Here is a 27,826-nt window from a genome sequence, read left to right as displayed (position 1 = left end):
TTTTTGGTAGGAGTGGGAACCTTATCTTCATCCTGTATGAAGAAAATAATAATGTTATCATTTATAGACTTGTTAATAATGATACAGTTAAAATAATTAACAAGCGCGAAGAGAACCAATGGGTCTGAATTGCTCTTCAATCAATAAAAAAAGCTATGATCTTCAAGGTACATCCAGGGGTTATTATTCAGCAGCATAGGAAGAGGAGACATTGTTGGAAGATTGTATTCTTGCGAGTTTTAAAAGTTGACCTTTGTCATTCACGTAGGTCATAAAATTGTTCCAGTGTGTTACATAACAAGAAGCATGAGCTTGTGCATCCGAGTTATTTAAAACAATGTTTTGGAGAATTTAACACATTTAAACCCTGTGACCTCGAAAGTGGACCAAGGTCATTAATATGAACAAACCAGATATCTCTTAATATCAGAACGCTATCGGTCCATATTCTTCAGAAGTGTTTAAACATATTTGACCCCTGTGTACTTGAAAAGTAGTTCATGGTCATTCATCTGGATAACCCTTTGCCTAAGTTTAAGTGTGCAAAATATCAAAATTCTGTGATAGTTTTTTGTTAAGTAGTTTAAAGATTTCACACATTTGACTCTTGTGACATTGAAAGTGGACCAAGGTATCTTTCACACTGGTGTCCCTTTGAGTAGGTGAGCTAAAATCGGATTGAATGCTACAAAATTTCTGGTGAACATATGAGTACCTCATTTTTGACATCCTAATCATTGGTTTGTCATAAAAAATGATTCCATCTCTAATTGAAAATAGCTAATATGTGTTAGCCTTAAACTGATCTTAGTGAGCCACAGTGAAATATAAGTTTGTTTAGGATAATTTAAATATTTGTGAGGAAATTCTCATAATCAAACCTCGTCTATTTTACAGGTAACATCAATCACTGTTACAGTTATGTCATGTACAGGTAACAATGATGTAACATCAATCAACTGATACAGGTATGTCATGTACAGGTAACACTAATCACTGGTACAGAAATGTCATGTACAGGTAACATCAATCACTGGTACAGGTATGTCATTTACAGGTAACATCAATAACTGATACAGGTATGTCATGTACAGGTAACACCAATCATTGGTACAGGTATGTCATGTACAGGTAACACCAATCATTGATACAGGTATGTCATGTACAGGTAACACCAATCATTGGTACAGGTATGTCATGTACAGGTAACACCAATCATTGCTACAGGTATGTCATGTACAGGTAACACCAATCACTGGTACAGGTATGTCATGTACAGGTAACATCAATTACTCGTACAGTTATGTCATGTACAAGTAACATAAATCACTGGTACAGGTATGTCATGTACAGGTAACACTAATCACTGGTACAGGTATGTCATGTACAGGTAACACTAATCACTGGTACAGGTATACGTATGTCATGTACAGGTAACATCAATCACTGGTACAGGTATGTCATTTACAGGTAACATCAATGACTGATACAGGTATGTCATGTACAGGTAACACTAATCACTGGTACAGGTATGTCATATACGTACAGGTAACATCAAACATAGGCAATGGTAAGTAATATACAACATGTTTACTAATAAATGTTTATCACAGAAACTCTATATACCCATCTATGACACTATAACTACAGTAGGTTTTGCAAACAAAGCAATAAATAGTCTGTTTGTAGACACATGATGAAGATGGACTCTCCCAAAAAAATGAAATATGAGAGCCAGAATATATACCATGGGACCCATCAGAATGAATACAAATGACAATGTATAGGCATTTGGTTGAGATATTGTTTATGAAAGGTGACTATAACTGTCTCTATGGACAGGAAGTGTCCACATTAATCAACATGCCACCATCAGTGATGATTCACTGACAGGCCACCACAAACACCTATAATTCACATACTTACATATTTAGACTTGGGTTTATTGACTGGTGTTTTAAGCGAATCTGTGTTTCCTTTCACTGCTTGTTTGTTCCCCAATCGTCTCCGCTTCATAACTCTGTGTATGTATCTATCCATTTCATTTCTGTCAATAATCAAGGGGACATATATATATATATAGATGTAGAGCTCACTTACAAAATTAAGTTAATTAAACTGTAACAGATCATTTCACAACTAGCTCACTAACTATAACAGATTACTGAAAACTCACCCTTAGCTCACTATTAACTTTAACAGATCATATCACCCCTAGCTCTCTTACTATAACAGATTACTGAAAAACTCACCCTTAGCTCACTATTAACTTCAACAGATCATATCACCCCTTGGTCACTTACTATAACAGATCATATCATCCCTTGCTCTATTACTATAACAGACCATATCACCCCTAGCTCACTAACTATAACAGACCATATCACCCCTAGCTCACTAACTATAACAGACCATATCACCCCTAGCTCACTTACTATAACAGACCATATCACCCCTAGCTCACTAACTATAACAGACCATATCACCCCTTCACCCCTAGCTCACTAACTATAACAGACCATATCACCCCTAGCTCACTTACTATAACAGACCATATCACCCCTAGCTCACTAACTATAACAGACCATATCACCCCTTCACCCCTAGCTCACTAACTATAACAGATCATATCACCCCTAGCTCACTTACTATGACAGACCATATCACCCCTTGCTCACTAACTATAACAGACCATATCACCCCTAGCTCACTAACTATAACAGACCATATCACCCCTAGCTCACTTACTATTACAGACCATATCACCCCTAGCTCACTAACTATAACAGATCATATCACCCGTAGCTCACGAACTATAACAGATCATATCACCCGTAGCTCACTTACTACAACTGATCATATCACCCTTTGCTCACTTACTATAACAGATCATATCACCCCTTGGTCACTTATTATAACAGATCATATCATCCCTTGCTCACTTACTATAACAGACCATATCACCCCTTGCTCACTTACTATAACAGACCATATCACCCCTTGCTTACTTACTATAACAGACCATATCACCCCTAGCTCACTTACTACAACAGATCATATCACCCTTTGCTCACTTACTATAACAGATCATATCACCCTTTGCTCACTTACTATAACAGATCATATCACCCCTAGCTCACTTACTATAACAGATCATATCACCCTTTGCTCACTTACTATAACAGATCATATCAACCCTTTGCTTACTTACTATAACAGACCATATCACCCTTTGCTTACTTACTATAACAGACCATATCACCCCTAGCTCACTTACTATAACAGACCATATCACCCTTTGCTCACTTACTATGACAGACCATATCACCCCTAGCTCACTAACTATAACAGATCATATCACCCCTAGCTCACTTACTATAACAGACCATATCACCCCTAGCTCACTTACTATAACAGATCATATCACCCGTAGCTCTCTAACTATAACAGATCATATCAACCCTAGCTCTCTTACTATAACAGACCATATCACCCCTGTCTCACTTACTATAACAGACCATATCACCCCTAGCTCACTTACTATAACAGACCATATCAATCCTAGCTCACCTACTATAACAGACCATATCACCCCTGTCTCATTTACCTTGACAGACCATATCACCCCTAGCTCACTAACTATAACAGATCATATCAACCCTGTCTCACTTACTATAACAGATCATATCAACCCTAGCTCTCTTTAATTACTATAACAGATCATATCAACCCTAGCTCTCTTTAATTACTATAACAGATCATATCAACCCTAGCTCACTAACTATAACAGACCATATCACCCCTGTCTCACTTACTATAACAGACCATATCACCCTTGTCTCACTTACTATAACAGACCATATCACCCCTAGCTCACTTACTATAACAGATCATATCACCCTTTGCTTACTTACTATAACACACCATATCAACCCTAGCTCTCTTACTATAACAGATCATATCACCCCTAGCTCACTTACTATGACAGACCATATCACCCCTAGCTCACTAACTATAACAGATCATATCACCCCTAGCTCACTAACTATAACAGACCATATCACCCCTAGCTCACTTACTATAACAGATCATATCACCCCTAGCTCACTTACTACAACAGATCATATCACCCTTTGCTCACTTACTATAACAGATCATATCACCCTTTGCTCACTTACTATAACAAATCATATCAACCCTTTGCTTACTTACTATAACAGACCATATCACCCCTAGCTCACTTACTATAACAGATCATATCACCCGTAGCTCTCTAACTATAACAGATCATATCAACCCTAGCTCTCTTACTATAACAGACCATATCACCCCTAGCTCACTTACTATAACAGACCATATCAATCCTAGCTCACCTACTATAACAGACCATATCACCCCTGTCTCATTTACTATGACAGACCATATCACCCCTAGCTCACTAACTATAACAGATCATATCAACCCTGTCTCACTTACTATAACAGATCATATCAACCCTAGCTCTCTTTAATTACTATAACAGATCATATCAACCTTAGCTCACTAACTATATTAGATCATATCACCCCTGTCTCACTTACTATAACAGATCATATCACCCCTGTCTCACTTACTATAACAGACCATATCACCCCTGTCTCACTTACTATAACAGATCATATCACCCTTTGCTTACTTACTATAACAGACCATATCAACCCTAGCTCTCTTACTATAACAGATCATATCACCCGTAGCTCTCTAACTATAACAGACCATATCAACCCTAGCTCATAATATGACAGACCATATCACCCCTAGCTCACTTACTATAACAGATCATATCACCCCTAGCTCACTTACTATAACAGACCATATCACCCTTTGCTTACTTACTATAACAGACCATATCAACCCTAGCTCACTTACTATAACAGACCATATCACCCTTTGCTTACTTACTATAACAGATCATATCAACCCTAGCTCACTTACTATAACAGACCATATCACCCCTAGCTCACTTACTATGACAGACCATATCACCCTTTGCTTACTTACTATAACAGACCATATCAACCCTAGCTCACTTACTATAACAGACCATATCACCCCTAGCTCACTACTATAACAGATCATATCACCCTTTGCTTACTTACTATAACAGATAATATCACCCCTAGCTCATTTACTATGACAGACCATATCACCCCTAGCTCACTTACTATGACAGACCATATCACCCCTTGCTTACGTACTATAACAGATCATATCACCCCTTGCTCATTTACTATAACAGATCATATCACCCTTTGCTTACTTACTATAACAGATCATATCACCCCTAGCTCACTTACTATGACAGACCATATCACCCCTGTCTCACTTACTATAACAGATCATATCACCCCTTGCTCACTTACTATAACAGACCATATCACCCCTTGCTTACTTACTATAACAGACCATATCACCCCTTGCTCACTTACTATAACAGACCATATCACCCCTAGCTCACTTACTATAACAGATCATATCACCCTTTGCTCACTTACTATAACAGATCATATCACCCTTTGCTCACTTACTATAACAGATCATATCAACCCTTTGCTTACTTACTATAACAGACCATATCACCCCTAGCTCACTTACTATAACAGATCATATCACCCGTAGCTCTCTAACTATAACAGATCATATCACCCCTAGCTCACTAACTATAACAGACCATATCACCCCTAGCTCACTTACTATAACAGACCATATCAATCCTAGCTCACCTACTATAACAGACCATATCACCCCTGTCTCATTTACCTTGACAGACCATATCACCCCTAGCTCACTAACTATAACAGATCATATCAACCCTGTCTCACTTACTATAACAGATCATATCAACCCTAGCTCTCTTTAATTACTATAACAGATCATATCAACCCTAGCTCTCTTTAATTACTATAACAGATCATATCAACCCTAGCTCACTAACTATAACAGACCATATCACCCCTGCTCACTTACTATAACAGACCATATCACCCCTGTCTCACTTACTATAACAGATCATATCACCCTTTGCTTACTTACTATAACAGACCATATCAACCCTAGCTCTCTTACTATAACAGATCATATCACCCGTAGCTCTCTAACTATAACAGACCATATCACCCCTAGCTCACTTACTATAACAGATCATATCACCCTTTGCTTACTTACTATAACAGATAATATCACCCCTAGCTCATTTACTATGACAGACCATATCACCCCTAGCTCACTTACTATGACTGACCATATCACCCCTTGCTTACGTACTATAACAGATCATATCACCCCTTGCTCACTTACTATAACAGATCATATCACCCTTTGCTTACTTACTATAACAGATCATATCACCCCTAGCTCACTTACTATGACAGACCATATCACCCCTGTCTCACTTACTATAACAGATCATATCACCCCTTGCTCACTTACTATAACAGACCATATCACCCCTTGCTTACTTACTATAACAGACCATATCACCCCTAGCTCACTAACTATAACAGACCATATCACCCCTTGCTCACTTACTATAACAGATCATATCACCCCTAGCTCACCTACTATAACAGACCATATCACCCCTGTCTCACTTACTGTAACAGATCATATCAACCCTGTTTCACTTACTATAACAGACCATATCACCCCTAGCTCACTTACTATAACAGACCATATCACCCCTAGCTCACTAACTATAACAGACCATATCACCCCTAGCTCACTAACTATAACAGACCATATCACCCCTAGCTCACATACTATATCAGACCATATCACCCCTAGCTCACTTACTATAACAGACCATATCACCCCTAGCTCACTTACTATAACAGACCATATCACCCCTAGCTCACTAACTATAACAGACCATATCACCCGTAGCTCACGAACTATAACAGATCATATCACCCGTAGCTCACTTACTACAACTGATCATATCACCCTTTGCTCACTTACTATAACAGACCATATCACCCCTAGCTCACTTACTATAACAGACCATATCACCCCTAGCTCACTTACTATAACAGACCATATCACCCCTAGCTCACTTACTATAACAGACCATATCACCCCTAGCTCACTAACTATAACAGACCATATCACCCCTTCACCCCTAGCTCACTAACTATAACAGACCATATCACCCCTAGCTCACTAACTATAACATACCATATCACCCCTAGCTCACTTACTATAACAGATCATATCACCCCTAGCTCACTTACTATAACAGATCATATCACCCCTTGCTCACTTACTATAACAGATCATATCACCCCTTGCTCACTTACTATAACAGATCATATCACCCCTGTCTCACTTACTATAACAGATCATATCACCCCTGTCTCACTTACTATGACAGATCATATCACCCCTGTCTCACTTACTATAACAGACCATATCACCCCTTGCTCACTTACTATAACAGACCATATCACTCCTAGCTCTCTTACTATAACAGACCCATCTCTGGCCAAGACATATATATATGTATATGTATATAGCACTCTCTTTACAGCTTGTTATGACATACACATGTATATCTATAAATAATTTCTTTCTTATGGCAATCAGAAGTGAAATTAGTCTGTACAGTATTTCCATTTCATGTCATCCAACACCTTAATACAGCCTTGGCATTAGGTCCAGAATGTAACACAACATGTCTAATTAACACTAAAATTGGTATCAGGACCAGAATGTAACACAACATGTCTAATTAACACTAAAATTGGTATCAGGGCCAGAATATAACACAACATTGTCTAATTAACACTAAAATTGGTATCAGGGCCAGAATGTAACACAACATGTCTAATTAACACTAAAATTGGTATCAGGGCCAGAATGTAACACAACATGTCTAATTAACACTAAATTGGTATCAGGGCCAGAATGTAACACAACATGTCTAATTAACACTAAAATTGGTATCTGGGCCAGAATGTAACACAACATGTCTAATTAACACTAAAATTGGTATCACGGCCAGAATGTAACACAACTTGTCTAATTAACACTAAAATTGGTATCTGGGCCAGAATGTAACACAACATGTCTAATTAACACTAAAATTGGTATCAGGACCAGAATGTAACACAACATGTCTAATTAACACTAAAATTGGTATCAGGGCCAGAATGTAACACAACATGTCTAATTAACACTAAAATTGGTATCAGGACCAGAATATAACACAACATGTCTAATTAACACTAAAATTGGTATCTGGGCCAGAATGTAACACAATATGTCTAATTAACACAAAATATTGATATTAGAGCCAGAATGTAACACATGTTATCTAATCAACACATGCTTATCTATCAAACTATTAGATAATGTACATGTTATATGTCCACACCCTGTTATGACAAACGTTAAACAGACAGACTAACAGATACAGTAATTAGTTCTACAATTCTGTTTAATTGTGATACTGAATTTTTTTATTATCATAACTACTGACCTGTTTACAGGCTCATTTGGGCTGATGAGTGGATTAAATGGTGTTTTCTTCTGGGACACAGGTTCAATGTGAAAATGTGCTACAGGTGTATGGATCCGATTGGCGAGCATGGGATTCATCCTTTTCACTTCATTGAAGAGCTCCTCTTCATTTTCTTCATCACTTCCTTCCCCCATACGTGGCACCTGTGTAGGAAAAACATAATTCAATTCCTGATAAAAATCACACTCTATTGTTGCTAATACAAATAAAATCTGTTTTACTATTTCACATCTGCAGATCAGATTTTCACAGTTTGAGCTTTATGATTTTACATTTCAGATCTGGTTCTCAAAGGTTTCAGCTTTGAAGTTTTTCATCTCAGGTTAGTTTTTCACATGTTTCAACTTCATGATTTTACACCTTCCTAGCTTCTAACAGGTTTGAGATATATGATTTTACACCTTCCTAGCTTCTAACAGGTTTGAGATATATGATTTTACACCTTCCTAGCTTCTAACAGGTTTGAGATATATGATTTTACACCTTCCTAGCGTCTAACAGGTTTGAGATATATGATTTTACACCTTCCTAGCTTCTAACAGGTTTGAGATATATGATTTTACACCTTCCTAGCTTCTAACAGGTTTGAGATATATGATTTTACACCTTCCTATTAGGTTCCTTACATATTTGAGCTTTGTCATTTTACATCTTACGAATAGGTTCTCTAAAGTTTGAGCTTTACAATTTTACATTTTCAGATATAAAGGTTAACACATTATTCAGGCAGTAAGTTTAAGGCAGGTATGGTATGTCCTATTGGGGAAACCATTAATGTGGATCTGGACCTGACCACTTACATTTTTACACAGAATAGGATGGTTTATTATGTCTATCAAGTATTTGTGATATCACGCCATACAAATGGCACTCACCTTGCTTTTAGTACGATTCCTGAATGGCGTTCCATCACATAAGTCATCCTCATGGCCCTCATTATGTTGCTCCATCAGACTTCTTAGCTGCTGTTTTCTTTTCATGGTGCCGTGCCGCGCTGTTAACACAACCTTACCATCGGCTCCTGTAAATAGATATCAGTGTTTGTTAAGAGATCTAGGTAAACAGGATTAGGATAGTGTATCTCCTTCATCATTTAATATCTCAGTGTAGGTACAAAATAAACCAAATCTCTATTAATTTGTTAAAACATCTGTATAACAAACTCTATTTCGCCTTCCACACAGAGATACATGTATACTAGTATGTTTAACTAGAAATATGTTGGTACACTATACCCCCACACCCTGCTTTATTTGTAGTATGCTTTTGAAAAAACAGTTGAAACATATCAATTAAAACCTACTAAATTTACATGTATACAAAGCACATCCATCAAGTATCATTTGACAAACTCACAGAAAAATGCCATACAGTGAAAATTAAGCAGGAAAAAATAAAGAACTTCCCGATATCAATGTTTTAGGTCTTCATAGTTTCCAGATTCATAAACTTATCCTAATTTATACACATTGATCAATTCCAGATTTACCAACAAATCACTGTTAGTGTACCTAGGTTTCTGAATTAGATTTTAGATTTCTCATAGCTAACCACAGTTTTCATATTTCTGTAATATTATTGTGATCATTCACAATGTGAGAACAAATATTGTATGGACTTTGTCTATGAATTCCTGTGAAGAGAAAAGGGAGTCTATGGTCCAACTGATACAGTGTGAAACATGTCTGTATGGTAGCAGATTGGCAGTGTAGACTGGCGAGTGCCATTAGGAAACACTGCACATCACCTTCGGGGCGAGTTGACATGAGCCAGTTAGCTATGTTCTGTCAGGTCCTCACGTTTAAATCACAACACTATCCCTATTTCTCAGATTTCTTCACAAAGATTTGGAAATTCATCAATTAACCACTGAGGTTTTCATTTAACTATAAATCTTCCCTATATCTTATAATCAGAGATTGAATACTTATATAAGAATTAATAATGTTTGCTTTTTTTTCATAATATTTTTATGAAATGCCTAACAACACAAACCCAGAACCATGCTTTTCAGGTACATCAATCAACTAACCATGATTTGTAGATTTATCCTTCCTAGTTTTTTTCTGATTTCTCACTTCACTGTCCTTCCAGTGGTGTTGCTGACATTCCTCTACTGTCTTTGTCATTACTTCTTGTTGTACCAAGTGCCAGAAGTCAGGGTGATCTGACCTTACACTGGCTACAGCCCTGTAACACATAAATAGTGAACATTCAATTACCCTGTGTTTTATATGTACCAAACTGGTAACTACTAATAACTTTGAATAATCTTTGATGTAGTGGAACGGGAAAGATAATATATACTTTATTTCATTTTATCTCATACCATCTTGAAAAATAATCTTCAATGTAAAATTATCACCTCTCTGTTTTGTTTACTTGCATACAGTCTCCATTTGCCAATAAAATGTAAATTAAACAATTTACTCAACTTCATATTTGTCTTTATTAACTGCAAATGTCAACCTAGTTTCCTCTGAATTAGGTCAAGTTAAATCATGTTATTTAGCTACATGCGATATTTTTGTAAATAACTTACTGTTGAAGGCGTTTCACCTCGGAGGATGACCAGATGTTACTAGCTTCTCTATCACCTTTCTCTTGCTTGTTATGAAGGCGGGACATTGTTCTATTTTTAACTATAGTTCCTGTCTTTTGACTAAAATCCTCACTGTCTGAATCCTCTGTTGCACACTGAGAACTGTTGGGTTTTGAAGATTTCCTTTTCCTCAATCTGTTTTTCCTAGTTTGGGGAACATATTCCTCCGAAGATGAATAGTCCAAAATAGTTGAACATACTTTTTCTTTTTGACTTGCTTGATTTCCTTGACAATATTGAATGTTTATTAGCTTCATTGTCACTATCAGAATGGTCCTCCTGTGGTGACCTACAAGATGCCTCAGTTTGCTTTGTCTGTGATCTTAATCTTATTGGTTCTGCATCTTGTGATCGTGACCTTGAACGTGTGACCTTATTGTTGTTTTTACTTGGAAGAGATGACAGTAAATTACTAGAATCTGAAACCCTTGACCTGGTCACTCGGACGTCTGATTTTTCACTAGAATCTAAAACCCTTGATCTGGTCACTCGACCATCTTTTTTTTCACTATCTTGAATTTCTCTCAACATTTTGTCTGCTTGTTTCTTTTTATCATATTTTTCACTTTTTCTGTTTTCTTCACTACTCAAGTCTGATGGACTCTGTTCCCCAGTTGAAGAATGTTTTACTCTTGATGTGTTTTTTCTTGTATTTTTTCCTTGACGTTTGGATGAGGTCTGTTTCCCTCGTCGTGTGGTCTTTTCCTCGTCACTGCTGATGGTAAAAACATCACTGACAGTTGATTCCTTTTTCCTTGATGTTGAATCACTGTCATCATAACACTTACCCTTCTTTTGTTGAAGTTTCAAACGACTACTTCTAGACTTCTGTAGTGTTTTTTCAATGTCTTTCACAGGGTCCAGGTATTCACTGTCAGAACATTGGGAGTTACTATCCCCATCTGTTAAACTTGTTGAATTATTAGAATCTTTTTTTCCCTTTCTTCTGTTTAATTTCTTATTTTGACAAGAAGCCTCTAACTCAGAATTACTGGACTTACTTGCAGACCTGAGGGATTTGTTAGATGGAGCTTTCCTATATGAGCTTTCCATCTCCAGAACATTCCCTACAGTCTTATTCATTGACTTGTTTAATTTTATTTTCTTGGTGTTGTATGACCTATTTAAGTTAGGTGTCTGTTTTCCCTGAAAAAAATAATATTATAGAAGTTAAAAATTAAGAATTTAAATCAAACCTAAGGTTTGTTAGTTTTAATTTACAATGAAAATACTTGTAATATTGGATTTAAGCATAATGGTGTATTAAATCTATTGACATATCTTTTTTTTTGGTTTATTTTTTTTTAACGTCCTATTAACAGCCAGGGTCATTTAAGGACGTGCCAGGTTTTGGAGGTGGAGGAAAGCCGGAGTACCCGGAGAAAAACCACCGGCCTACGGTCAGTACCTGGCAACTGCCCCACGTAGGTTTCGAACTCGCAACCCAGTGGTGGAAGGCTAGTGTTAAAGTGTCGGTACACCTAACCACTCGGCCACCGCGGCATATCCAAAAAACATTGAAATCAATATTGAGAAACTAGTTAGCTCAATCATATTTTACCTTTAAACAGAAAAAAACACTAAAATGTGAAAAATATGTATAGTAATATCTAAAGAGATTTCTGAAGTACATTCATCTGAATCTTAGTACCACTGTACTCAATCCAATATAGATGTGGGCTATACTCTATATATTTACCTTAGTTTTAGTTCCAATATAGATGTGGGCTATACTCTATATATTTACCTTAGTCTTAGTTCCAATATAGATGTGGGCTATACTCTATATATTTACCTTAGTCTTAGTTCCAATATAGATGTGGGCTATACTCTATATATTTACCTTAGTCTTAGTTCCGCTATAGATGTGGGCTATACTCTATATATTTACCTAAGTCTTAGTTCCAATATAGATGTGGGCTATACTATATATATTTACCTTAGTCTTAGTTCCAATATAGATGTGGGCTATACTCTATATATTTACCTTAGTTTTAGTTCCCCTATAGATGTGGGCTATACTCTATATATTTACCTTAGTCTTAGTTCCCCTATAGATGTGGGCTATACTCTATATCTTTACCTTAGTCTTAGTTCTACTATAGATGTGGGCTATACTCTATATACTGTATTTACCTTAGTCTTAGTTCCCCTATAGATGTGGGCTATACTCTATATATTTACCTTAGTCTTAGTTCTACTATAGATGTGGGCTATACTCTATATATTTACCTTAGTCTTAGTTCCACTATAGATGTGGGCTATACTCTATATATTTACCTTAGTCTTAGTTCCACTATAGATGTGGGCTATACTCTATATATTTACCTTAGTCTTAGTTCCAATATAGATGTGGGCTATACTCTATATATTTACCTTAGTCTTAGTTCCAATATAGATGTGGGCTATACTCTATATATTTACCTTAGTCTTAGTTCCGCTATAGATGTGGGCTATACTCTATATATTTACCTTAGTCTTAGTTCCACTATAGATGTGGGCTATACCCTGTATGTGGTCTTTGGCATGTGATGTAACGGCTGACAATTCCACCTTGTCACTGTCTGTCACAATTTGCTGACCCATCCACCAAAATAATGGTGGCTTCACCATACGACCACTCCTTGTCTTCTTCAGATTTTTCAAATCCACAAACTGGCCGACTGGTGTACATACTATACATGATAGAAGAAAAAATGGTGAATTTTCCGATTTGGCTGCTGGATAAAAACTGCATTACACATATCACTGCTACATGTAAATAAATAGTATATGTAGATAATCATAAAATATTTTCAGGACATTTAAATTCTGATGATCCTTATATTACTACAAGCATATTGGGTCATGACCCATACCGCCCCACACTTAATAGTAAGTGACCTTGACACTCAAACTTGTCTGAGATATTATGGTCTTTTATCATTGACATTCATTGTGTGAAGTTTTATTAAAGCTGCTAGAGCACAGACAAACTTTGGCATTACATTACATATGTAGACACATACATACATGTATAATACGAACGGAGAGGAAACATGTACTTCCCCAGTTTCACTGGTAGGGGCCAATAAATCTTTATCTACAGTAACATTATACTTATACATCCATCTAAATCGTGTTCACTTGTCATTGTCTTTAAAGAAACAAAGTATAAAAGATCTAGACACTTAATTCAGAGACTGGAAAGTTAAGTTAATTTTAAGTGAACACAAAAGATCTGATTCTAATCACTGACTAACTGGTTACATCAAAATAAATCACAGAAGAACCAACAGCCTTTGTTGTCCTCAATAAAGTTTTACTGGAAAGAACATTTTACTTAAGGACAATTACCTTAAACCTGAATCAACAGAAGTAGATATCCTGTAACAATGCTTTGTAATTTTGCTATACTAAGTTTGCCACAAACAAAATGATAAATTCAATTTTATCAAAAAAGACTTTGTCCTTTGGTAATGACATCTTGACCATACACTACACAGTGTACTTACCCCAGAGTAATCATGTCCCAAAAGTTTCAATATTGGACAAGATCTTAAAGACTCGAATACTTATCATGCTTATATGGTGTTCCCAGATGATCCCTTTATTAGTTGTTTTTTTTCCTTCAGAAAGAGTGGTTACTTACTTCAAAGGTTGAAATATCATAATATGTTACAGGCAAAAGTAGCAATTATAATGAACATGTGCATAAAATTTCAAAAAGATCCCTATTAGCTATATTAGCTTGTGAGAAGTAGTGGTAATAAAACCTGACAAAATGGGCAGAATGTTGGACAGACCATAGATAGTATCAGTTGGTTGGGGAAAAAGTAGATCTAAAACTTGAAGAAACACTACATAATATATATCACCAATCAACCAAAATGAATAGTTACAGGTATATTAAAGTCCACACAAGGAAACCATACTGTAATTGACCGAAACATACAAGGAAACTACACTGTAATTAACCAAACACACAAGGAAACTATACAGCAATTGACCGAAACATACCAAGTGTATCAGAATTCGCTTCACCCTGTGTCCCTCTGGTATTCTTTGGTGACATAAACTTATGATCATTCTTTGTTGTCAGATTCTTGACCTTTGATTTATTTTTCTTCACTTCAGGCTTCTTATGTTCAGCTTTCTCCTGTTGATGTTCTTCATCAGAGTCAATCGCTCTGGTAAGAATAAATGTACATACATTTATATTAATCTGGTAAGAATAAATGTACATATATCTATATTAATAAAAATATATCTAGATTTACGGTCAGTACAGTTTAACCTGTTTAAACTGGATGTTACGTATACCGATACCAGAATATTTGGCCAGTTCACACAGGTGTCCAGTTTATATAGATTGGTAATTGTCAGCATTTGAAAATAAGGCTTCGAATATGTAGACTTCAGCAATTTAATTGTTGACAACAGAGAAAAAAAGTCAGCAATTTCATAATCTGGATATTTTATATACAAATGCATCATAAATATAGGATATTGAATGGTTTCCCGATTAATATGACATATATTTCACGAGTATGACAGAATATTGATATTTTCACGAGTGCGAAGCATTAATTCTATTTGTGTTACTACTAAATATTTTGTGATATAGTCTAACTTCTTAAAACCTAAAATTGTTTTTTTCTGACCCAAATTGAAATCTGGATACTTGAGGCAGTTTACGACTTTTTATTGGTATGGACTAATTAAAGTGGCAGTATAAACGCTAGTACTGACAGCTACGATTAAGAAAGGCATTATTGGCTTTCATGTGAGTAAATCTTGTTGACAGATATGACCAGTGTTTGTTATTGAAGTGATGTATCCTAGATGTAATCACAAAATTAACTGACCGTGTCAAATGAAGCCACCTATGCACAGTTGTACTGTAACACTGACACGCATGGTGACCCAACTCCTCTCTCACCGAGCCCCAGGCCAGGGCAGCTACAGTAATTATAGGCTAACATGTGGTAAAGGTCTTTTGCTTATATAATGAATCAGGCCAGGGTTGTGGTGGTCCTTTGTTTGTATAATCAGACCAGGGTCGATGTGTCTGAATTTTCCGGGGATTTTATGAGATGACTGCTGAGAGCAGAAGATGGCTGACAGAAATCGGTCGCTATAGAAAACAAATTAGCGACTGCCGTTCCAAAATCACCGGATGGGGAATCTTAAAACCGGTCGTTATAGACAGGGGGTCGTTAGAGCAGGTTTGACTGTACAATATATTCTTAAATACATGCTTAACAACTAAAGAAAATGTTTTATAAGCACTGTACCTGTATACTTACATTTCAGTTTTATCAAAGTAGTCAGCTATCAACTGTTTCCAGTTCTTAGGAAAACCATAGCTGAAGGCATTAACAAGCTTCTTGGAAAAGCCTGAAAATGAAACAAAAAAAAATAGAGTTTATTTTCTGTAGGTTGAAAAAAAAATTAATCAAAGTATACAAGTTTTAAATTAAGAATAGTATAAAATTCTGTAATTTCAAACTTCATAAAATTAATACCCAGACTGTCTTGAACACAAAATTATCTGTGACATGTATATGCATTTTGTAGTCTATAACGTCACTGTACATATATGCTGTGTTTAGTCTATAGCTACCACATACTTACCTTCGTTCAAAGTATAAACATGGTCTATATCACCGATCAGCTTATACACTGTGCCAGATGCTGTCTGTACTGTTGTTTTATTTATCCTGTCTCTGATAACAGAACTTTTCCAGAATTCTTCATTTGCTGATTCACTGTAACAGGAAGGTAAATCAATCAAAACCATGGTGTATATCAATAGAAACATTCAAATGAAAACTTTCCTTAAAACCATTGGTTTAAAAAAATGATTATGCCTTTTTGATATTGCAGTTTTCTTTACCCAATGTCAAATTAATGTGACATGGTACCTAATATTGTTGGATCTTGAACTAAACAAGAACAAGAGGCCCATGGGGCCTGTATCGCTCACCTGGTTGGATTTGACCAAATGTCAAAATAATGTTCATGTTCAATTTATTCATACACATACTCTCTAAGAGACTGAAAGACCCTATGGATTATTTTTACAACCTAATTGTGTTTGAAGAAACTAAGTCCCTTAGGCTGGGGAAAGACCCTTGGGCCTCTTAGACTCTGCCCCTCAGGCCCCTGGGTGTTCAGAGTAAAATTTATACAAACTCTGTTCCCCTCCCCCCAAGGATGTTCCTGACAAAATATGGTTCTAATTCATTCATAACTTTATGACTTGTAGCAATTTAAAGACTAATCTCTATTCCCCTATTTGGCCCCGCCCCTCAGGCCCCTGGGGGTTCAGAGTAAAAATTTATACAAACTCTGTTCCCCCTTCTCCCAAGGATGTTCCTGTTCAAATTCATCCATAACTTTATGACTAGTAGCGATTCAAATGATTAACCCTATTTCCTCTATTTGGCCCCGCCCCTCAGGCACCTAGGGATTCAGAGTAAAAATTTATTCAAAACTCTGTTCCCCTTCTCCCAATGATGTTCCTGACCAAATTTGGTTCAAATTCATTCATAACTTTATGACTAGTAGCGATTTAAAGGATTAACCCTATTTCCCCTATTTGGCCCCGCCCCTCAGGCCCCTGAGGGTTCAGAGTAAAAATTTATACAAACTCGGTTCCCCTTCCCCCAAGGATGTTCCTGACCAAATCTAATTAAAATCCATGAAAAATTTTATGACCAGTAGCGATTTAAAGACTAATCTTTATTTCCCATATTTGGCTCCGCCCCTCAGGCCCCTGGGGGTTCAGAGTAAAAATGTACACAAACTCTGTTCCCCTTCTCCCAAGGATGTTCCTGACCAAATTTGGTTCTAATTCATTCATAACTTTATGACTAGCAGTGATTTAAAAGATTAACCCTATTTCCCCTATTTGGCCCGGCCCCTCAGGCCCCTGGGAGTTCAGAGTAAAAATTAATACAAACTCTGTTCACCTTCCCCCAAGGATGTTCCTGACCAAATCTAGTTAAAATCCATTAAAAACTTTATGACTAGTAGCGATTTAAAGACTAATATCTATTTCCCCTTTTTGACTCCGCCCCTCAGGCCCCTGGGGGTTCAGAGTAAAAATGTATACAAACTCTGTTCCCCTTCTCCCAAGAATGTTACTGACCAAATTTGGTTCAAATTCATTTATAACTTTATGACTAGTAGCGATTTAAAGGATTAACCCTACTTCCCCTATTGGGCCCCACCCCTAAGGCCCCTGGGGGCCAGACCAACCATTTATACAAAATTGGTTTCCCTTCACCCAAGGATGCTTCAGACCAAACATGGATCAAATCCTTTTATTCCTGCAAAAGAAGAAGGATTTTAAAGAATATGCAATATTCCCCTATTGGGCCCCACCCCCCAGGCCCCTGGGGGGCCAGACCCATCGTTTATACAAAATTGGTTCCCCTTCACCCAAGGATGCTTCAGACCAAATATGAATCAAATCCCTTCATTTCTACAGAAGTAGAAGGATTTTAAAGAATTTGCTATATTTCCCCTATTGGGCCCCACCCCTACGGCCCCTGGGGGGCCAGACCCACCGTTTATACAAAATTGGTTCCCCTTCACCCAAGGATGTTTCAGACCAAATATGGATCAAATCCCTTTATTCCTACAGAAGAAGAAGGATTTCAAAGAATTTGCTATATTTCCCCTATTGGGCCCCGCCCCTCAGGCCCCTAGGAGGCCAGACCCACCGTTTATACAAAATTGGTTCCCCTTCACCCAAGAATGCTTCAGACCAAACATGGATCAAATCCCTTTATTCCTGCAGAAGAAGAAGGATTTTAAAGAATATGCAATATTCCCCTATTGGGCCCAACCCCCAGGCCCCTGGGGGGCCAGACCCACCGTTTATACAAAATTGGTTCCCCTTCACCCAAGGATGTTTTAGACCAAATATGGATCAAATCCCTTTATTCCTACAGAAGAAGAAGGATTTCAAAGAATTTGCTATATTTCCCCTATTGGGCCCCGCCTCTCAGGCCCCTAGGAGGCCAGACCCACTGTTTATACAAAATTGGTTCCCCTTCACCCAAGAATGCTTCAGACCCAACATGGATCAAATCCCTTTATTCCTGCAGAAGAAGAAGGATTTTAAAGAATATGCAATATTCCCCTATTGGGCCCCACCCCCCAGGCCCCTGGGGGGCCAGACCCACCGTTTATACAAAATTGGTTCCCCTTCACCCAAGGAGGCTTCAGACCAAATATGAATCAAATCCCTTCATTTCTACAGAAGAAGAAGGATTTTGAAGAATTTGCTATATTTCCCCTATTGGGCCCCGCCCCTAAGGCCCCTGGGGGGGCCAGACCCACCGTTTATACAAAATTGGTTCCCCTTCACCCAAGGATGCTTCAGACCAAATATGAATCAAATCCCTTCATTTCTACAGAAGAAGAAGGATTTTAAAGAATTTGCTATATTTCCCCTATTGGGCCCCGCCCCTAAGACCCCTGGGGGGCCAGACCCACCGTTTATACAAAATTGGTTCCCCTTCACCCAAGGATGCTTCAGACCAAATATGAATCAAATCCCTTCATTTCTACAGAAGAAGAAGGATTTTAAAGAATTTGCTATATTTCCCCTATTGGGCCCCGCCCCTAAGGCCCCTGGGGGGCCAGACCCACCGTTTATACAAAATTGGTTCCCCTTCACCCAAGGATGCTTCAGACCAAATTTGGTCAAAATCCACTGAGTAGTTTAGGACTAGTAGCGATTTAAAGGAAAAGTTGACGGACGGACGACAGGACGCTGCGCCTATGCCATAAGCTCACCGGCCCTTCGGGCCAGGTGAGCTAATAAATAATGCTGAAATTTTTAATACTGAATTGTACTTGATAACGATGAAATTGAATTTCCGTTATTCATGTGAAGGTGTTTTATATAATTACTTCTATTATAAAACTTTATTTCATTCATTATCAATATTTTTTTGTTTTGTAATCTTTGAAAGCATTAACTCTCTCCTGCAATATAGCACCATTACTTTTAAGAATTTGTTTTAAACATTCTTCATCAATAGGATCAAAATTTAGGGATTGATATTAGGAAGTTTATTTATGCTATAATAAAGAAGAAACAATTTCACACATTAATGTCTCGTCTGGTATAAAGAGGTGATTCACACATTAATGTCTCGTCTGGTATAAAGAGGTGATAAGTCTGGAGAAGGATAGGTTTAGATAATTTCTGCTGTCAATTTGTTTATTTTCAGCTGAGAAATTAAAACATTATAACCTTCTCAAGGTTCTCTATCTACCTCTGTTTTCCCTCCACACAAACTCCTTTAACTGACTCCACAGGTTTGATAATCCACTCATACAGGATCCGCTCTTCTTTGTTGGCCATTTTACCAGCTGCCTTTTCCTTTCCTTTTTTATCTGACAAATTGATTTTAAAAAATCTGATAATTCTTGTGTAAAAATAAATGATCACATGTGCATTTTCCTGTTAATATTTTAAATCAGCAATCACTTTTTTTTCAAATGTAAAATCAAGACATTAAACCAATCATAGGTAAAAATTATCGAGCATATCCTGAGCTGCCCAATGCACAATGAATGAGATTTCCGAGAATCAGGTGTAACATCAATATAACATCACCGAATACCTGGACCATTCTCTATTGTGTCCTCTTCTGTCACATCGTCTAATATATCGTCCATCGTATCCTCTGCTGTTATGTCCTCTAATATATCCTCCAATGTGTCCTCTGCTGTTATGTCCTCTAATGTATCCTCCACTTTATTATATTCTGTGGTGTCCTCTGCTGTAGATGATGCCACCTTTCACTTTCTCCTCTATTGTCAGACCTATTATCTCTATCACTATCACATTTGCCTTTCTTGCCCAGACTCCTCTTGCCAATGGCTGCCTCACTAGGTTGATCTAGTAAGACTTTTTCTGCATCCTGATCAGCCATGGATACAGATCCATGATGTACTCGAGTATCTTCTGTGTCAATCTCTGTACCTTTGTTAATACAATACAACTCTTATCAACTTTTGTATGATTTCTTAATATCTAATAGGAAGATTCCTCTTGCTTACAAGACAATGTGCAATATCATTTCTGTTTTTAAAATCAAAAGATTACAAAGTCAAGCTAATTCATGCATCACTAATCAGCTAAATCATAGTTCAAGAAAAAAATAGATTCAACAGTTATTTTCTAGCTGTTATTTGAATTGATTTAAATTTTAAGACTGATTATCTGTTCCAAGATCTTCAAGAGAAGAGAAACTGATTAGGGTCCTATAAGGATACTAGTAACAATTTTCATTTGAGCAATGTTCACTATAGAACAGTTAGTTACAACAAGAATGAAGTAGACATTAAATAGCAATGGTACAATCATTCCAACACTGACCTTGATGGGAGATAGACTGGAGCTCATGATTTCCCTCATGGCCCTGACTGTTGTGGTCAGTCGGATGGGGGTGGATGTCCTCATTATCACTTTGTATAAGGTCAATATCACTAATGCTTCCATCTGATTCAGCTCTATCACAACCAGGATTTCCATATTCTGCAAATTACAATTGCTAAATAATAAGCCAGGCTGATTGTGACAAATTAAACTCAATCTGAATTCTGGAATGTACATACTGAGGCTTTTGTTGGACATTTAGCAATCTCATTCAAAGGTTGAGATTTGTTTGTTATATTCTCAAGGAAGAAAATTATCATCTTTTATCCCATCTCCATCAGTTTGTAAACAAATTCACATGGTTTGTGTATGAAAATCAATTGTCAGCCCACTTCACACTGACGATGTGTGAAATAAATCATGCTCTTTTCCTTCAAATTAATTGCATTAAAGGGGCATTCCTTCGTTTTAATAAAGTTAAGGTAGTCTTACTGGAAAATATGTATTTTTCCTAATAGTAAAAATTATAATCTTTACATTAATAAAGCAGTTTTACACTCAAGATAAACGAAAGTTCTTCGAGTATTAAGTCCTGAAAATTCTTAATTCGACCCTTAGTAACACTAACTACTGCAAAGGCATACAGTATTTGTATATGATATGCCTTTTTCTTGTACATTTTGGCATTAATTTCATTACATGTAGGCACGTACAATCATATAATCATCATTCGGACATAGATATCATCAATAGAAATTGTGCATGTTTCCGATGTCCGAATGAAAGAATGCCCCTAGGCCTTTATTTTTTGTAGGATTTGTATCAAGCAAGTTCATAACACCATTTTCAATTACTAAGAGATATATTAATGGGTACTAAAAATTTGAATGCATCCTGCAGGAGTTAAATATTGAGTACCACTGTCGTGCATACATTAAAACCTTTATTTTATTATTATCAGCTAGACCAACAACAGTGACTAATATGAATTAATAACATTATTGTGAAACAGTTAAGATAGTCTTCAAAACGTCTCCAGGCTCATGCCCACCTCTCTCAAAATCGGATTCACTATTGTAATCAACTGTTGCTTCCCTGCCTTTATTAATACTCCTTTCTTCTCTACAAGATCTTTCTGCAAATACAGATGAATTATGATTATCAAAATTCAAGAAATAATGAAGTAGAAATTCATACGAAATGATCAGTGCATTTCAAAATATTTTTTCATAATTACATTAGTCATTCATTAAGTTTCGGAAGATCAGAGTCAACATAACGGTTAAGAGCATGAGGATCACTGGATCACTTTCTTGCAAATCAATTAGTCATTCTTCATACAGACCTTGTACAAATCAATTAGTCATTCTTCATACAGGACCTAGTACAAATCAATTAGTCATTCTTCATACAGGACCTTGTACAAATCAATTAGTCATTCTTCATACAGGACCTTGTACAAATCAATTAGTCATTCTTCATACAGGACCTAGTACAAATCAATTAGTCATTCTTCATACAGGACCTAGTACAAATCAATTAGTCATTCTTCATACAGGACCTAGTACAAATCAATTAGTCATTCTTCATACGGACCTTGTACAAATCAATTAGTCATTCTTCATACAGGACCTAGTACAAATCAATTAGTCATTCTTCATACAGACCTTGTACAAAACAGACAGGTAAATCACAATTAAACACTACAGCCAACAAATGGAACATATCTAATCACCTCCTGCTACACACCATGTCTCAGACTCTAAAGTATATATGTTATTAAAGCAAAAAAGTTCATTTGACTGGAATTACCAGTAAGTTACCTAAAATGTAATATAAAAGCAGATTTTGTCGGAAATATGTTCACACAGTACTTAAATCATTAAACCATACATTATCAAACAATTATGTGCACAGTACATTCATAAAATGTGATAACATTGTACCACATACAATGCTAGTGCTATGCACAAATTAGCAGCACAATCCAATTCCAATTCTTAACTTTCTTGATGAATTATTTTTTCTCTTTGTTTTGAGTAAAAATTTTAAAAAATAAAGGTTATCAACTCCAGACATCTATCAAAAATAAATTCATAAAAATGTCCTGATATATGTATGTACCATATAAGGACATTACAGTTTCTAAACCGTAAGCATTTATTTCGTAATTACCTTTTGATCTTAATATTTCATAACGAGAGTGTGTCTGATCAGACATCACAGGTCCCTTGGTGCAAAGAGGTTTGCGTCCACGCCCTTGGATTGGTATGACAGGGGAAACAAGTTGGTTGTCTTCTTGGTTACCTGTGAGCATGTCAAAATTTTGAATGTCCCTATGAGAGTCTGATTTGTCCCATTGACAACCAGACATGCCTGTACGGTTTACATTCTCCTTGCGATATCTCCCAGAGATTTGAGTGTCCCTTTCCTTCCTATACTGATGGTTTCTATGCTTAAAATTTGCCCCTCTTTCTACGATTTCACGATTTTCACTGTCACATTCAAAATCTTCTCTGAAATCATCATCCCTAAAAGAAACTTGTGAGTTTACTCCCTGAGTGGATTCTCCGACAAACTTGTCTCTTGATTCTCCATACACTTCAATATTGTGTCTTACATTCTTTTCATTGTCAAGTCTCAATGAAAACTCACTGTTGTAGTTGTTATTTCGGTTCTGATTAGGATTTTTTTTGTTTTCTGCACCTCTGCTAAAACTTGTGTCTCTGTCATCCCAGTGTCGAACAGGACTCCTGAACACAGAATCTGAACTTCTGTTCAAGTGTGGGGAATCATGGACATAGTCTTTGGAGAAACTGTTGTTGTGGGAAAAACTAGCACTATGGTCTGAGTGAGAAAGTGAAGTATCAGTCTTTCTTGTTTTCTTCAGAGATGCATAAATCTGGTTAAATCTGTCAGATGGTGTTGCCTGTGTTGCAATAAAAAATCAGAAAATAGTTATTCTGTGTTCCTTATTAAATTCATAGTAATTTCAAAACTGAAAACATGTACATGAATTTCAATCATATCATAACTAACCAGGCATATATTTTAATTACATTATCAAATACAGAGGTCAGGTGCAATATTATAATGTATCACAACCTATTGAACACCTAAAATATATCCTATTTATACACTTCTAAGTATTACATACAACAGAATTACACATATACACATGTATATATCATAATATGTCTGGCATAGCTCTGAATTTCACTAAAATTTCTATATCCCCCCCCCCCCCCCCCCCCCCCCCCCCCCACAACTAGTACTACAAACCTCCACATTAATAAAGCAATAGTTTGATAGACATTTGCAAATGTTGATCTTGCATTGCAACAACAAAAAAAAAAAAAAGCCAAATTTTCCAAAATCATAATTCTCCTTATTCATCGATCACAAAAATATGACACTCTTACCCACAAAAATCAATTTGTCTGAAGATACAAAAATAAAACATGTATTACTTGTACAGTCAGTGTATACTACATTTTGAAGTGATAAAATCTTACGTTGCCTGTTCCATGGAACCTTTTCTTCGGACTGTTCCCAAGGTGACTTTGGAGAAGCTAAAAGAATTAGAAAGAGCTTGTTAAACTGGTGTACACCATATCAGGAATTTAACAGTTCAAGATAGATTTCCACTTGTTAGTCACCTCCCTAGCAGGAAAATATAGGTTTCCTCTCTGTCTTGTACGCAACGCCAAGGTTTGTCAGCACGCTAACCGCTTCATTCCTTGAGGGATTTTGGTTGAACTTTACACAATGATAAAGGACCATAATATCTCAGACAAGTTGGAGTTTCAGGGATTTTGGTAGGAGCCAGTAGGGGACATGTATTTGCTTTAGCATGTGCAATACCCAATATGCTTTTTTCTTTACAATTTTTATCATGTCTGTTTCAACACTGCTATTTTTTTCCATTCACAACTTTACTGTTAATAACAGGTTGACTTTAGAATTTGAAACTGACAATATCCTCCTCAAATTCCATGGTAAAAAGTGTGTCAATCTTTTTCTTTTCTTTGTGTAAAGTGTTCCAAAAAAGTGGGGAAATGAACCAGCTTTTAACAAACAAGAGGCTTATGGGTTTTAATGGTCACATAAGGTCTGGTATATTAGTTCAGTCAATTTGATCCATTGTGGCCCCATCCATCAACCCTGGGGGTCAGTCAGGGTCAATATGAGCATATCATCAAACTGCCATCCAATAATTCTTATCAATTTGAATTATTTCCAATGGCAATTCCATCAATCATGCTCAAAATGAAATTTTCCAATAAGAGGATTAAAGAAAATTAAGGTGAAACCTAGAAGGAACAGGCTTTCAATATAAACAACCCATATTCATGTTGTACAAGAATGCTGCAGATCAAATTCAATCAAAATCCCTTCATGTTAATACATACATAAAGTAAAATCCTCAAGAAATTCCTCTTTTATCTGTCAGATGGGGCCCATATCTCTACCACTCCTTAGGAACCAGTCCCTTTTTTATTAAACATTTGATCCCCTTAACCTGATAATCCTTGAGATCAAATTTGATAAATATCCATCAATTCATTCAGAAGATGTTAACATGTTACAGAGGAAGGATCTCTAAAGATTTTGCAATATTGACCCTATTTGGCCACTGGGGAGCTAGACACACTGTTAGTAAAAGTAAATAAACCTAAATTCAAATCAATTAAACTTTTTTTCCCTCCCAATGTTCTCCTTACTTCAGGGAGTGGACTTCTCTCATATAATCGGTCAAATGCATTTTTGATAATCAGCTGTTGTGATGATTCATCACTTTTCACGGAGGAGCACCCAAAGTGTTGCCGATTATGATTCATCTGGAATGAGAAAAACAAATTAAGAGAATTCCATCAGATAAGAAAATGAAATTATTTTGTTCCAACTGTGATGAATATTTGCATGCCTATTATAGTTTTTCTGTGTACTACATTATCTTGTATTGATACATTTAAATTGTGTCCGTCATTGAAATAGCTCTGAGCTAGTGGCAGCTGGTTTTAATTGTAAATAGTGAACATGGTAATATGGTCGCCTTCTAGCTTTGCGCAAGGGGGTTCGATTCCCGCTCGAGACACACTATTCTCTTCCTTGTTACAAGGTGTTTGTTTTTAAAACACACGACACAAAATAAAGATCATTGTATCTTGTACAAAAGAGATTTGTGTACTGTATGTTTCTTAACGGTTTTGAATTTTCACTGTTAATTAGCTTTTGCAAACTACCAGAGAGATGTAACGTGTGCTTTCAAAAATCAACTTGACGTGAGATTATAGCCATAGTTTATATACAGTATGGGTACAGTACTGTAGTCTACTGTGCAATTTCCGCAATATATTGAATCGTGTTCCGTGAATCGAAGATGGCAACTTCATAATAAAGCACGCTAACTGTTAGCGTTTGCATATTGTGCAGTGTACAACTGAAACATCCAACGCAAGGTTATGATTAAGGTTACGTAGTCAAAATGGGCGAGATGTTCATAATAGGCCATACGGATATACCCTACATGTACAGTACCTAGTGACTGTTACAGTACATAAGCGTAACGGTACTGTTTACGTACTGCTTGGCAGCAAACCCCTGTACAGTACAGGATGTAACGTTATCATGATACTGTTTACATTCTTAAAACAAGTGTGTATCATTTTTTATAAAAGGCTTTCCATACTATAGGCCTACCTCGGAAAGTTTTATCAAAACCCAAATAAGATCTTCATCTTTTCTTTTCGCAATGCCCGCCTTTCTGTTTTGAAATCACACCAACGCTTACTTTACTGACAAATCAATAAAGCGTTTCATTGACTGTGACTATGATGATCTAAATTTGAAATAATAAAACGGAACGCATACCCTATTTACTACACTGGACCTAAAGCCCGTTATATTATAAGCACAATTAAAAAGTAGTATGTCGTATTCTTTAAGCTCTAATTGTTTGACATACGGTTTAATTAGATCAATTAAAACATAACACGTCATTTACAGTGAAATCATAAAACATGCATAGATCGAGATAGAAAATGATCTACATATAGAAGTCTAGTTACTGTTTTCAGAATAGCTTTATACAGAGCTCTCTGTATATATGTCTCTGCTTATACTAGTAACACAGACAGTTATTACATAGAATCTTGTTTAAAAAAAAAGACTTTTGAGACAGTATTTTAGGAATAACAATAAATGAAAGGCCCTGTAGTATAATACTAACTACAATTTTAGAAATGAAAGATACTTTAATATACCTGCTTCTAGAACT

General features: G+C 36.5%; 2 protein-coding genes across 4 annotated transcripts; both read right to left on the bottom strand.

Moving 5' to 3' along the window:
* Positions 1 to 10,606: 10,606 nt before the first annotated feature.
* On the bottom strand, positions 10,607 to 20,961 carry LOC117324102 (mis18-binding protein 1-like). The gene is made up of 8 exons (XM_033879760.1): positions 20,789 to 20,961; positions 20,438 to 20,558; positions 16,776 to 16,909; positions 16,448 to 16,538; positions 15,159 to 15,328; positions 13,632 to 13,834; positions 11,100 to 12,305; positions 10,607 to 10,747 (listed from the first exon to the last, which is right to left on the bottom strand). Exons 1-7 carry the CDS (start codon positions 20,841 to 20,843, stop codon positions 11,304 to 11,306), a joined length of 1,776 nt encoding a protein of 591 aa, XP_033735651.1. The 5' UTR covers positions 20,844 to 20,961; the 3' UTR covers positions 10,607 to 10,747; positions 11,100 to 11,303.
* On the bottom strand, positions 20,789 to 27,351 carry LOC117324103. Of its 3 annotated transcripts, none has more exons than XM_033879761.1 (7): positions 27,250 to 27,351; positions 26,271 to 26,387; positions 25,062 to 25,118; positions 23,722 to 24,475; positions 22,598 to 22,681; positions 21,547 to 21,705; positions 20,789 to 21,150 (listed from the first exon to the last, which is right to left on the bottom strand). In XM_033879761.1, the coding sequence occupies exons 2-7, from the start codon at positions 26,385 to 26,387 to the stop codon at positions 20,906 to 20,908; spliced, it is 1,416 nt and encodes a 471-aa protein (XP_033735652.1). In that variant the 5' UTR covers positions 27,250 to 27,351; the 3' UTR covers positions 20,789 to 20,905. The 3 variants fall into 3 exon arrangements, with proteins under 3 accessions (XP_033735652.1, XP_033735653.1, XP_033735654.1); XM_033879762.1 differs by having other exon boundaries at positions 20,789 to 21,132; XM_033879763.1 differs by lacking the exon at positions 22,598 to 22,681.
* Between the last annotated feature and the right edge of the window lie 475 nt (positions 27,352 to 27,826).

This window comes from Pecten maximus, chromosome 3, assembly GCF_902652985.1.
Source record: "Pecten maximus chromosome 3, xPecMax1.1, whole genome shotgun sequence".
Classification (NCBI taxonomy): domain Eukaryota; kingdom Metazoa; phylum Mollusca; class Bivalvia; order Pectinida; family Pectinidae; genus Pecten; species Pecten maximus.
This window is presented reverse-complemented; position numbering and strand designations above follow the sequence as displayed.